The 15,100-nt window shown below is 40.8% G+C and overlaps 1 protein-coding gene across 6 annotated transcripts in view; it reads right to left on the minus strand.

Moving 5' to 3' along the window:
• dock10 (dedicator of cytokinesis 10) overlaps window positions 1-15,100 on the minus strand; it is a 382,664-nt gene that overhangs the window by 239,400 nt on the left and 128,164 nt on the right. For 2 of the 6 annotated variants that reach the window (XM_068042146.1, XM_068042144.1), the window contains exon 1: window positions 13,087-13,311. The exons of 2 other annotated variants lie outside the window; for them this stretch is intronic. In XM_068042146.1, coding sequence (XP_067898247.1) covers window positions 13,087-13,194 — 108 coding nt within the window. In that variant the 5' untranslated portion in view covers window positions 13,195-13,311. Of the gene's footprint in view, window positions 1-13,086; window positions 13,313-15,100 lie in introns of those variants that run through there. 2 more of the 6 variants (XM_068042142.1, XM_068042147.1) reach the window with 2 other exon arrangements.

The following is a 15,100-nucleotide window of genomic DNA, read 5'->3' on the forward strand; positions in this document are numbered from 1 at the left end:
ACAGTTAAGCTACATGTTTAAGTGTTCTAAAGGCATGCCGTCATTTTTTTAAAGTATTTGTCAAAATGTTTTTTTAAATTGGTTTGCCAAACACATCCAATAACATTTCAAATCACGCCACTAGGTTGCAAAAACCAAATTGTGTAGCTTATGTGTGACCTCACTGAGATAAAAATAATGCTGTCTTTTATGAGGAAATACAACTACAAAGGAAGACTTGAAAGATCAGAGCTATTTAGTTCGAACATTGTTGAACATTTTGGGTGCACTGAGACTGGCAGTACTTGGTTAAGTACAGTGCAGGTCTCAGTAAGAGAAATTTTTAAAAATACTAAGAAAATTAGTATCAAACTCCAGAAATCTTGGTTACACCAATATCAGGTAGCTTCAGGTCATGCTGTACTTAATTTTTTGGCATAAATGTATGTTAGTGCATTACTTGCATAAATGCAGGAATCTTCTGCAAGCTGGTCTTCTGCATTGGGGAGTGAAGCCATGGGGGAATGGCGCTATGCAAATGAGTGACAGAGGATTTCAGCAGATGTATCTCACAAACAATGAGCAATTCCATATGTCACAATGTTTCGTGTAAAACTGCCGTAAATCAGTTGCACACGGCTTTTCCAAAAATAAAATGACACAATTCTATTCTTACATTGTATTTACGGCAAGAAATCCTTGGCTGTAATTTTATCCATTTTCCCAGAAACTTTCCTATCTCAATATAACGACTAACTGTTGCACAGGCTGCATGATTTTCATCTAAATACCAGCAAAAACCTTTACTATTAGCCAAAATGTACAATTTCCAAACAGTGGCCAATCATGGTCATTTCTTCACTGTCACTGGGTCAAAATCCTGAAATTCCTTTCCTAACAGCACTGTCAGCATACCTTACTGCAGTGGTTCAAGAAAGCAGCTCACCACCAGTTTCTCAAGGGCAATTAGGGGTGGGCAATAAATGCTGGCCTTGGCAGTGACTCCCACATCCCATGAACAAATATAAAAAAAATTAAACAAAAGAAGAGCTGGGATTTTCTTTTTGCGTAATTGATATTATGTCTTGAAAATAACATTTTTTTAAGTGTGCATTCATAGTGGCAGATTTAGTTCCATCAACACTGGTAGCAAATGAGTAGGAGGGGACGTGCAAACAAGCAATTTGCAGGTTAAGAAGGTGGCCCATTCTAGGCTTCTGACAAGGAACAGTGCAGAGTACATTAATATTTTATTTTATTTTCCTTTCTTACAGAGAAATGCCTAGCTTTTGCTTGATGGCTAGCACAAAGATCAGGAAGTCCCCATATTGGAAAGCACCCATTCAAACCTGTGCACTTTCATTTTAAAATAACATATAGCACCCAAAAAACAAATTCCCCTTTTTCTATTGCAACAAGCAGCTGAGGTTTGGGAATTGGATGCCACAGTGACCTCTCACAAATGAGATGTGGATTCAAATCCAGTACAGACTGAAAATTAGAATTAGAATTAGAACATTACAGCGCAGTACAGGCCCTTCGGCCCTCGATGTTGCGCCGACCTGTGAAACCATCTGACCTACACGATTCCATTTTCATCCATATGTCTATCCAATGACCACTTAAATGCCCTTAAAGTTGGCGAATCTACTACTGCTGCAGGCAGGGCGTTCCACGCCCTTACTACTCTCTGAGTAAAGAAACTACCTCTCACATCTGTCCTATATCTATCACCCCTCAACTTGAAGCTATGTCCCCTCGTGTTTGCCATCACCATCCGAGGAAAAAGACGCTCACTATCCACCCTATCTAACCCTCTGATTATCTTATATGTCTCTATTAAGTCACCTCTCCTCCTCCTTCTCTCCAACGAAAACAACCTCAAGTCCCTCAGCCTTTCCTCGTAAGACCTTCCCTCCATACCAGGCAACATCCTAGTAAATCTCCTCTGCACCCTTTCCATAGCTTCCACATCCTTCCTATAATGCGGTGACCAGAACTGCACGCAATACTCCAGGTGCGGTCTCACCAGAGTTTTGTACAGCTGCAGCATGACCTCGTGGCTCCGAAACTCGATCCCCCTACTAATAAAAGCTAACACACCATATGCCTTCTTAACAGCCCTATTAACCTGGGTAGCAACCTTCAGGGATTTATGCACCTGGACACCAAGATCTCTCTGTTCATCTACACTACAAATATCCTACATGAAGTGATTTTGGATAATCTCAATCCAGTCCTCAGTGAGTGGAAGCCACTAAGTGATATTAGGTTGACAATATCATTCAGACAGGCCACAGGATGACTAGTGTGAGAGATGAGAAATATCACGCTGCTGCAATAAGGGATGTGCTTTAGAATTAAGGCCAAGGCATGTTATTAGGAGCAGACTTGAGAGACCTGAGAATAGTTGAAGCTGACATTAGGTGCTCACAAGAGTGTTCCATTACCCAAAATTAACATCACAAACATTCACACAAAGAAGTTATATATAATAGTAACACTGTTACTTTATGTATTTTTGGCATCCATTTCACCTCCACCAAATGACACAGGTGACAGCATGTGGGCGGCACAGTGGCGCAGTGGTTAGCACCGCAGCCTCACAGCTCCAGGGACCCGGGTTCAATTCTGGGTACTGCCTGTGTGGAGTCCTGTGTGGAGTTTGCAAGTTCTCCCTGTGTCTGCGTGGGTTTTCTCCGGGTGCTCCGGTTTCCTCCCACATGCCAAAGACTTGCAGGTTGATAGGTAAATTGGCCATTATAAATTGCCCCTAGTATAGGTAGGTGGTAGGGAAATATAGGGACAGATGGGGATGTGGTAGGAATATGGAATTAGTATAGGATTAGTATAAATGGGTGGTTGATGGTCAGCACAGACTCGGTGGGCCGAAGGGCCTGTTTCAGTGCTGTATCTCTAAATAAAAAAAAATAAAGCACTACACATAGAGGGGTATACGTGTGGAGTAATTTTGATTTCGGGTTCCAGTTTAAAATGGGGTGATATCAGATCAGCTCCCCATTGTACATTTCTCCCACTTTTCATTTCCACAATGAAGAGATGTACGATGAACAATTTCACCCATTTTACACTATCGCCAAAATTAGCCCTTATGAGTCTGTGTATGTGTGTAAGCTTGCATGTTCTTATTTGTGTTAGGTTCCCCATTACAACTGAACAAGGATCCTGAATTTGTTGCTTGCTATTTCCAGAGAGGTTACTATTTTTAATTTGTGCACAGTAATTCTCCCTTTGCAGATGGCAACTTTACATATTAGCAGCATATCTGCCCAGTTTTCTAGCAGAACAGTGCCACCTGAAAGTACAACAGATGACACAAGAGTTTAATATTCATGCAATGATACTTAATTTTGCATCAGATCACTGAATAAAATTAGTGTTTCACAGCATGAAATCCTCCATTCCTAAGCAACACATGCACTTCCTTCTACATTCTTCAGAAATGTGTCAAACTGTACTTATAATACATTTTTCTGCCACTGCAAAGAAATTACGCTTTTTATACTTGTATTTTCTGTATTCGCATAAATTTTACCGACAAGAATATTGGAGGGGTCAGATTCAGAAAAGTCATAATTCTTGAACAAAACAGAGCATAACAATGGGATAAGGATTCTCTCATCATATCAGAACTATTTCCAATGGCAGTTTTTATTTCAATGCAAAATATTGGGCTAGATTTTCCCATGGGCTTTGGGACCAAACTGGTGTCCAGAACCCAAACTTGCTGGCATCAAGACCAGCTCTGTAATCTTCCAGGAGGAGGCCTCCTAACTGGCCGCCTCTGAGTTTGCCATCCATTCCTGATGCTGCAGACCCAATCCCAGGGCTGGCAGCTCTAGGACCTCAGCAGCCCCACCGCTGGCCTGCACAGCAGTGCAGAAATTAACAAGATTGAGGCCAGGAGGTCCATCGGAATGAAGGGAAAAACTACTCCTCTGGATCATGATCAGCCATGATTGTGACCTTTCATCCTTAAGACCCCATCAATGAGGCATGGAGCCTCCTGCTCTGATGCCCACCCCCCAGCCTGCCACAGGGAGGCCACCTCCATTGGGCTAGCAGCGTCCGCATGTGGCGGGGGTGGAGCGAGGGGCACTCTGCCGGCAGGAAAATGCCATGGAGGCTGCAAAATCACCCCTAATTGGGGTCACAATCACCTTAACTGGCTGGCCACCTCTGTCGAGAGGGCAACCAACCCGCTCCTGGGAAACATCCATGGCATCAGGAATGTGTCAGGAAGCCATCCTGATGCAGCAACCCCCTATTTTCCCGGCACCCCCCACCCCGCCTCCAACCCCATCTCCATGAGGCTGGGAAAAATCGAGCCCATTGAGTAGGGGAAGGGCTAAGAGAATAGTCAACTTCAAATCATGAAAGCTTTTCTCCACTATGGTCACAGTAAGAAATAATTATCTTAGAAAATAAACTAATCAGAAACTACATTACATAGTTACTTTCTACAAAATGATCAGACTTCATTTTGGATAGCCTGATGATGTGCTGTTCTGTGTACTAGTGTGAACCAATTACTTCCTTTAATGTTAGTGCCATTGTAATCCAGGCACTGATTTTTTAAAGCTACAAAGGACTAGTAAAACAACAAAGTGTGTCAAACAGAAAGAGAAACTGATTGAATAATAATTATGGATAGCCTCTTGTACTGAAATGTTGAGCCTAGCAGGTTAATTGACTGAAAGATGGCATGAAATTGCATTTCATACAGATTTAATGTTCAAAAACAAATGCTTTATAAGGACACCTATTCCTATAATATGTCTTCTGAAAGAATTTAATAAACATAAAATTAAATGATTATTCTGTAAGCTGAGTAAAACAATGCACTTTGCTAATATGTTCATAATTTAAAATTAGAACTTTTAAATGTAAGATAATATAGTACCTTTTGCACCTTTGTTTAGGCAAGAGATGCAAGGGGAGTGGACCAGAAAATAAAATAATGCAGAAGATCATCGAGGTAATTGAAAACAGAAACATGGCCAGAAAAGTTGACAGAAAATTAATCTGTACTGAAAGTTCATCAAACTTTAAAAAAAATATGGAAAGTAAAAATATTTTAATCTTAGTATAATTTTAATAAAAGATATAAAACGTATCTTAGAAATTGGCACAAGAGAAGCTCCTCAGATGATTGGCAAGTTGAAAAGTGAGTGAAAATGGCAGCACTGTAATATGTAATATTTAACATGTAAATTATTTAGTTAGGGAACAGAAGACATCTGACCATGCGTCATCCTCTTACCATTCATGTCCAAATCAGATATCTTTAAATTTCCGTACAGAAGGAATGCTGGTGGTCTGCCGGTTTGTCAAGAACTGCACTAAAAAGGAATGGATGGGTGGGTATTTGTTTCAGTTCAGTTTTGTTTACTAAACAGTTCCTGGAGATTCCCCACAGGAGTCACCTAAAAGTTCCTCCAGTTTTATCATGGCCTAGGTCATATTGTGGGCTGCAAATACAACACTTGCTTCAATGCTGAGTAATATGGAAACAGGCAAGACTGATGATGTCCCCCAGTCATTTGCAGTGGAAAGTTCTGTTCTTTTCCAGGAACTTTTGCAGAATGTAGTTTCAAAAACAAATGAATAATTAAATTGTCTTTATGAAATAAAAAAAATGAAGTAAATAGATACTGAAAGTAATATTTGCTTAGAACATGGCACATAGCCAAAATAGGGACAGTATTCACATAGCATGACATTTTACCAGTTATTTCACCTCTTTTTATTCCCCTCCCGCCACATACATTACTGACCCTCTGCTTTATAAAATTATTCCCACACCCAGTTTAGCCTCTCACTCCTTTATCTCCCTTTGATCCTGAAGCCATATTAGCTCCTTCCTCCCTTATGATTTCCCAACTATTCCAGCAATTATATTACTTTCTTCAAACAGGAAAACAGAATAATTGTCAACAACCACCACCAATAATGTTCTGAATTAACAATGGAGACACTTCTGGAGGTTCAGTTATTTCAATAGTCCTTCCATCACTCCCCTTGCTCCAATGTGGTTCCACTGACTCACATTAATGAAAAAACTCCTAACCCTCCTTTTGAAAGTAAAACTTTCTAAAAAGCTACCAGGGCTGGTGCTTTCTTTAATTCTAATATTCTTTTGTGCGCAACTCAAAGTTGAAGTGATTAAACAAGGAGAACGGTGAGTTAGAAAGCGTAAATTCTGAAGCCACTAGACTCAGAAGGCAGGGCAACAGGTGACATGAAATGAGGTGAGTTGGCAAAATAGTACAAGCTCCAGAATTGGCTGACACGTCAATTGGTCCAGGCATATGACAGGCATAGATAAGTTATACAAAGAAAAACTGTTCCCATTAATGAATGCTACAAGGCAAAGTGGACACAGATTGAAGGTTTTGGGCAAAAGATGCAGGGGAATGTGAGGAAGAACTGTTTTACGCAGCGGGTGGTAATGACACGGAACTTGTTGCCCACAAGGATGGTGAAAGCAGAGACAAGCAGTAATTTCAAAAGGAAATTGGATGGCCACTTGAAGGAAATAAACTTGCAGGACTACAGGGATCGAGCGGGGGAGTGGGACTGACTGGATTGCTCCGCGGAGAGCTGTCATGGACTCAATGGGATGAATGGCCTCCTTCTGTGCCATAAATGACTATGTCAGTACAAAAAGCTGATGGATTGCATGTATGAAAAAGTGCCATGTCCACTTCATGGAACAGACAAGGTTTGAGCTTCTGATAATGTAGCACTGCATCAGTGGTATACTGAAGGATTAACCTAGATAATTTACTCAAATATACTGTATATTTGAATTCAGTAGTGAAACTCACATTTCCCCGTCTCCATCTGGGAAAAACCATAAAGGTAGATTTTCCTGGACTTCCCACATCCCTGACACTAAACAGGCCAAGAAGCACAAGTCTTTCCAGTCACATGCTGTAACATTGCTGAGCACTTAACAAGGTTTCTCCCTCCCAAAAAAAGGATGTCGTGAATATAACTCTTAATCATTAGCATGTCAAAATATCTAATTAAATATATGATTACAATTCAACGTCTAAATAAATACTACACTGTCGATTCTGAAGTTCATTATTGCTTCAATTCTTGGGGAATTAATTTGAATGGTCAGCTAAATTGAAATTTTTTCTTGACCCCACTCTGATTGGCAATCCCACAAACTTTAACAGCAGGTGCTCAGGCCTCTATTACATTGTACCCCAGAGGCAATGTAGTCTGTACAATGGACATGCAACCTGCACAAGTAATTCCTAGACTTCTAGATAGTCACAGATCAAAATCCAGCCAGGCATGACCATATACAGTTAACTACTATGGATAATGCATCAAACTATCAAACTGTTATGACCTCAGTGAGACTGTTAATGTTAAAATACGAGATATGAACACCCAGAACAATTTAAAGAATTACACAAGATTTCATGTTTCAAGACTTTTATTATAACAACTAAACTAAAAGAAATCCCCATTAACTAAATAGTACTTTAGAAGTAGCTGATGTCCCAAATTACAAAGAAAGGTATTTTCTTTACTTATTAAAATACTTGAAAACCTCACACCACATTTATACATTACACAGTGCTCTTTAATGGTGAAATCTTTGCAGTTAAAAGTCTCAAACTCCTCCCAGCTGCAATAGCTTGGATCTCTCAGTCCTTTTCAGAATCAATGTCCTCTTTGCACACACCTCCGAGCACTTTTGACCTGGATATCCACGAATAAGACGATTCCTGACGATCCTGATTACTTCTCCACAAACTTCAACTTTCAAAATAGGTTCAAGTCTACATAGCCTTTCACTGTGTCAGGCTGCTGAGAGCAGGTGTCCCCTCTCCCTTTCTCTCGAGGCTTCCACCGCTGGTTGTCTTCCTTTCTTACAGCCTGCTCTGAGGCTGCCACCACTGGGCTTCTGTAGTTATAGCTTGTTTGCCTTCAAAAAATCTGTTAAATTTACCTGGAACCAAACGTCAATAATTCATTGTCCTTTTCCAATATACAAAGTCCAGAAATCTGGTTTCACAGAGCCAATTGGGCCTTCCATTGTTTCCAGGTGTTAACAGCTGCCTGGTACCTTTGCAACCTCAGAATCACTGACTCCTTGTTTATGATCCAAAAGTCTCGGAGGGTGAAACCCATTGTTTTATTAGGTGTTATACCCCTGCACTCTGTTTTTCAAAAAAAAATCTTTGTTCTCTGTTGCCCTAGTAACCGAGATTTCTGTTTTGTTCTGAAGCAGAGTGGATATGAGGTCACCTGACTTCTTGGGCTCTATCTTAAACTTTTAAAAATCACAGCAGATGCATGGGAACACCACCACTTGCAAGTTCCCCTCCAAGCCACACTTGGAACCATATCGCCGTTCCTTCACTGTCGCTGGGTCAAAATCCTGGAACTCCTTTCCCAACAGCACTGTTGGTACACCTACATCCCAAGGACTGCATTGGTTCAAGAAGGCAGCTCACCACCACCTTCTCAAGGGCAATTAGGGATGGGCAATAAATGCTGGCATAGCCAGCGATGCCCACATCCCATGAATGAATAAAAAAAGTCTTTTAAAACATGTTACAATGTCCAGCATTCATAACACAAACATAAAAATTAATGAAGTTACTTTCTTGAACTTTTTTGCAAGATAAATCAATTCATTACCTGCTTCATTCATTGACATTGCACTAACATTTACGTAACCCATGTTAAAAATTCCATTTGTTGATGTAATTTCCTTATGCTAATCCCTTCAAAAAGCTCCAGATGAATGTGTCTTCCTCCGGTAAGATGGTGCCAAGGCCTGTAATGGCAATATTGTTCCATGCCCAATTTTGAAGAAATTTCTAAAAACCACATTATTGAAGCCCAGTCATTCAGGTTCTGATGTTCATATCTTGGCTGAAGTGAATCAATTATGTTTATTGATGTGCTGTCTTCCCTTCATTCTCTAATAGCTATTGTAACAGTATATTAAACTATTAACTTATTAATGCAATAGTCCACAAGATCAGATATTCCAAATTGGATGCAGAAGTTGTTTAGTATGATACTTTAGAGAATATATTCTCCTAGCATTCCAAACACAGGAAAAGGTTAGACCTGACACCATTAGTAAACTTCTCATTACTATACAACCAGGCCAAGCTTACACAGATCAGATAGCAAGAACACAAATAGAGGGTGGGAGTAGTTTGAAAGTTGATTTGAACACTGTACATTACTATTCCCTTTATGTCACAAACAGTTTAGTTTTATTACATCTTCAAGTCACCTCTTGGGGATAACTGACAAAGGAGTTTGACTCACCCATACACACTTTTATTTCCATCTGGTCTAATTAAGACCAAACTGCAATTTACGCAATTTAAAACCACTAAGTGGAATGCACACTCTTGGGATAACAGAAGAACTGGTCTCTATCAAAATGAGTACGTGCTTCTGAGCAACCACAAGCTTGGTCTCAGGAACATCTATCACTACACTTTAAAAGCTTGGTAGAACTTTCACTTTGATTTGCTGTCGGACACTTACTCCACACATGACCAAATCGTCACTTTTTGTGCTATCAGTCACCTTGTTATTTCTCTATAACCTGGCCAGGCTTAGGCCCAGGTCACATGGCAGTTGCACAAATGGAAAAAAAATGTCTTCTTTGTTCATTACACTGTAAAAGCTGGAAATGCCTACAAGTTGCTCTCTTCTAATGTGTGGGTGTAGGGGGTGGTTTCTGTCCTGCGTAGTTTATAGTAAAGAAGTGCTAAGACTAGTATCTGATCCCAGTTGCTGTATGAGTGAACACATGTTCATTTTCCCCAGTGGTTTGGTGGGAGGGAAGTGAACATATCCAGTTTCTCTAAGATGTCAGCAAAAACTTGTATGGGAGAGCTACAGAAACTGAGAACAGATTTCTGTAGTTTGTTGAACAAAGGACTAAATGTTGACCTTTCAAACCGAGTCTTCAATTCTCACCACAGTGAGATCCTCAGTGGTTAACACAAAGGTCACTTTGCCAAAGTAAAACTGGACTCTAGCTGTTCCAAAATTTAATGTCAGGCAGACCACACAGATTTCAATCCAAATTATATTAGTATGAACTATATACCGTACTGACTGATGTGACTGTAATTAAAAGTAGTGGGTCTTCCACATGTACATAACTCTGTCAGATTTCCTTCATGAACAAACATAATGGATCCAGCAGCACTACCATCCCAGCATATTGCTCTCAGCTGTTGATCGACAGAGCTTTGCTCCTCCCGCAATGTGATCTTGGGGTCCACGTCCATAGATCCCTCAAAGTTGCCACCCACGTTGATAGGGTTGTTAAGAAGGCGTATGGGATGTTGGCTTTCATTAAGAGGGGGATTGAGTTTAAGAGCCGCGAGGTTATTCTGCAGCTCTATAAAGCCCTGGTTAGACCACACTTGGGATATTGTGTTCAGTTCTGGTCGCCTCATTATAGGAAGGATGTGGAAGCTTTAGAGAGGGTGCAGAGGAGATTTACCAGGATGCTGCCTGGACTGGAGGGCATGTCTTATGAAGAAAGGTTGAGGGAGCTAGGGCTTTTCTCATTGGAGCGAAGAAGGATGAGAGGTGACTTGATAGAGGTGTACACGATGATGAGAGGCATAGATAGAGTGGATAGCCAGAGACTTTTTCCCAGGGCGGAAAGGGCTATCACCAGGGGGCATAATTTTAAGGTGACTGGAGGAAGGTTTAGGGGAGATGTCAGAGGTAGGTTCTTTACACAGAGAGTGGTGGGTGCGTGGAACGCACTGCCAGCGGTGGTAGTAGAAGCAGATACATTAGGGACATTTAAGCGACTCTTGGATAGGTATATGGATGATAGTAGAATGAAGTGTATGTAGGTAGTTTGTTCTTAGAGTAGGTTAAAGGGTTGGCACAACATCGTGGGCCAAATGGCCTGTACTGTGCTGTACTGTTCTATGTTCTATGTTCTAAATGGAAACTTTCCCTCCCAACTTCAGTTGAGGCTCACTCTGCTGATTAATATCAGGGAGATGAGATTTAAAATCACCAGCAGAATTCAAGGATGAAGTCAGAAGCATGAGTTGGTATTTAAATATCACAGGTGCAAAACAATGTACTTGTTGAAATGACAAATATGTATTTCTGGATGGCCAGTAGACATGGTAGGGTGGGGGCATTTTAACCAACCCCGCCTGTGGGAACGTGGCGACCGCAGTTAAAATGCTTACTGACCCTTTCCTGCTCCATTCTGTCTCACCGCCACCTAAACTGGGCTTTTTCTTAAGGTCACCAAGGCACCTGCCTGACATAAGTGAAATCCTCATGAATATATGGAAATCTGCATCCTGTGAGGTCATTAGGACTCTGATGGCATTTTAACCACTGACTGAGCATGACACCACCTCCCCAATACCCCCATCACAGTCATCAACTCAGTAAAACCTGTCACAGAAGATGCAAAGACCCTAAAAAGATAAAACTTAGAACTTATCTTGGAGGGGTCAGGAGATGCAGGACTGCTCTCCATGGGCCCCACAAGAAAAGTCTGGGCCTCTATCTGCTAGACCTTAACAAAAGTGCTCCCCCCATCCCCACCTCCCATGATCTACCTGAGTGCCAGCAGGATGCCTCGGGGCCACCTACTCTTTGCTTGCCTGCAGCGGCCAACTGCCTCTTAGTGTCCGCAACATGCAGGCAGGTGACCAGCTGAATGTAAATAAAGCACAGAAATTAAAATAGCCCAGGCTTCAAATTGATGACTGGGAGTTTCATGTTTGCCCCCCACTCCCTAACCACCCGAGATCTGCTTCTGGTTAAAGAACACCAAGCCCCGGCCATGTAGTTGATATTTTCTGTCCACTGCAGTTCTTGCCTTAACCTTCAGATGGTCATTGATTTTTCTGCTTCTTTGGATGGAATTTAAAAGGACCATACCATCCATTGTGTGGGTCACACAAAGCATAATGATGTACACATGTTTATAGAGCAACATTTTTTCAAAATATTTTTGTCAAATTGAAAAAAAACTGACAAGCAACAAAATCTGTGGTCACTTTTGTTTTGTAAGCTGCCCTCAAGGTAAAACTACATTTTTTTGCCTGAATAAGAATTTGCCTTAAGTGCAGATCCTTTATAGAATAATACACAAAAGCAAAATTAGACAAGTAGAAAGATGGTAGTGAAAACCATAAAATGACTGCAGAAAATCCTGGAGTACTTCATTCAGATCTAAACATAAATTGGCTTAAGTTTTTGTCAAAGGTTACAATCCTTGTAAGCTTTACAAACAAGCAAACACATCTTAGATTCTATACATTAGCCCAACACGTCCAACTAGGTTAAAAAAAATACACAACTGCTGGTAAAAATAAATAAGATCAGCACAGGAAGCCATGTTGAGAGAAAATACACTTCCCCGTATTTGGGAAGTGATTCAGTCACAGTCCTTAGTCTATCAACATGATGATCCATATTTGCTTTCAACTATTAAATGAATAGAAAACAAGTTATGCCTATAGTTCCCTTTTCACTTACATGCAGATACTGAACCATTGCATTCAATACTGAAGTAAGCTCTGTGTTCTGGCACGAAGGCGCCTGTTTAACATAATGGACTAACATTTCAACAAAGCCTGTGTACAGTTTTACTCTAGAGCACCACAATTTTACATCAATATACAAAATTGTTTGCACGCATAAGAATCAGTTGTCACACTTCCTAGATATCTGATTTAAAGGTTTAAAACTTCCTGAAAAATAGCAACCCATTCATTTCCACATACATTTGATATATGTTTTTCCTCCATAACATACAGTAATTGTTCTACTTATACTATTTGTTAGTGTTATTGGGCTCACATGTACTTTAAGCTCGAATTTGATTTATAGTGAGTAACCACAGAAAGAAATTTCAAGGTTCTGTTATATAAAAAATAGCTTTCTCAGATTAAAATTATCACCAGAAAGATGGAAAGTGCCAAAGGTATATGATCCCAGCATCACTAACATCCCTTAAAACTACGGTGACATATTCTTAAATAGAAAGTAAAATAAACAGCTCTACAGAAAAGTAAACCAAATACATACTGCACTGAATCTCTGTTCCTCAACTTGACCTATCCTTTTCCGAGTTCGTCGTTTTTTCCGAAAATCAATGCTGTGATCTCTTTTGAACACTTTAACTCTGAAACTCATTTTCGTATTAATATCCACAGGCAAGCCAAAAAGCAATTCAATCCAAAAATGGCTGCAGAATCTCAGTTTGAAAAGAATACAGAATCTGCTTTTACATAGTCATTTACTGTGGGAGGGGAAGTACGTAGATGTACATGAGAAACCTATGTCACAGTAGAAATACAGAGAAGGAAACAAAACCAAAACCCAGACCATTATCTGGTGACACAATAAGGATATTGCTGCAGACTATTACTTCTCACATATACAAAATAGTCTTGACACCTGTTTGCCAAGATTAGAAAATGGAATGTTGGTTCTTGGTCTGTCATTTTAACAGTTATAATGTCAGGAACAAAGAGAAAACAAAGTACATGAAATACCATTCAGTTCATCTCCTCTATACACCATGCACAAATTGCACTCTCTTGACCAAAGTGGCTAAAATTCCCTTTGACCTTTCCTTCCCAAATTCCATCAAAACTCTAGAATAAAAAATCTCACCATTAAACCTGCAGTGTTCTGTCCTGACTATAAGCATATCACAGACAGCATTTCCATGGTCACCGTAGCACAAGAATTAGCATGTTTCATAAAGCATTTGATTTTCCAGGTCAACAATTATTCCCAGAACCTCCAACCCTACTTTGAATAGAACAGTTCCGTTTTTAAAAAGTTAGTCAGCATAGCATTGAAAATACTTTTGGTAACAGTCTATTCCACATACTCGAAACATTTAAGAAAAAAAATTAAGATAAAAAATCACAAGACTGATCACAGAATATGGATAAAAGCAAAATACTGCGGATGCTGGAAATCTGAAACAAAAACAAGAAATGCTGGATTCACTCAGCAGGTCTGGCAGCATCTGTGGAAAGAGAAGCAGAGTTAACGTTTCGGGTCAGTGACCCTTCTTCGGAACCTTCCGAAGGGTCACTGACCCGAAACGTTAACTCTGCTTCTCTTTCCACAGATGCTGCCAGACCTGCTGAGTGAATCCAGCATTTCTTGTTTTTGTTACAGAATATGGATGTTTGAAGACAATGGACAGAATTTTAACTGCCAAGGGGTGGCAGGCTCAGATGTGTGTGGTGGGTTAAATCCCTGAAAAGTGACATCAGGCCAAGAACCCAACATGATGTCGCCCATTTCCAAGTTGGACACAGCTTGGTTGGCAGGTGAGCAAGGAACCCCGTGCAGCTGTTGGAAACGTTATTAAAAGATGCAAACAGGTAACTAACTTTGAATTTAGCCTTGCTTCCTGGCTTCAACAACCAGTGTATGGGTTTCCCAAGCTGTCTGCAACTTGCTAGAGTCAACCAGGCGAGTGCACAGCAGGGAGTGCTTCTTTAGTGAAACTGGCAGGCTGGGAAGCCTTCAAGAGTGTTTAACGGAAGAGTCGCAGCCATGCCTAAGTGAAAGGGTGCTGCTCACAGCACTTCTTCATAAAGTGTGCTTTTACTGTTTGGTAGGTGATTTCCAACTTCTTAGAAGTCAGTTCATCTGTCTTGCACTTCACACACACTGATCTGCACTTCCCGCTGTCAGCTTTCACCGTTGCAAGGGAGCAACTTATGAAGTTCTACCTTGCACCTCTGATGAGGAACAAGAGGAGCTGCAACACCAACACCAACAGCACCAGCACCGAGAACAGCAGCACCAGCTGCCTTCTCCTCATCGACATTTCACTCCACAGGACAGAAGGGATGGACATGGAGAACCAGCTTGAAGGAGGCGAAACCCTCGACACAGGGTCTATAGGCAGAGGATCAGCTGTCTTGTCATGTCTGAGAACCACTGCCCCAGAAGGCTTAGGCTTTCATGCCAAGTCGTTGTTGACATTTGCCACCTCCTGGAACAAGATCTCCTTCCCACTGGACCAGCAGGGCATGCACTGCCAGTGGCTGTCAAGGTGACAATCACTGGA

Source organism: Heterodontus francisci, chromosome 11 (assembly GCF_036365525.1).
Source record: "Heterodontus francisci isolate sHetFra1 chromosome 11, sHetFra1.hap1, whole genome shotgun sequence".
Taxonomy (NCBI): domain Eukaryota; kingdom Metazoa; phylum Chordata; class Chondrichthyes; order Heterodontiformes; family Heterodontidae; genus Heterodontus; species Heterodontus francisci.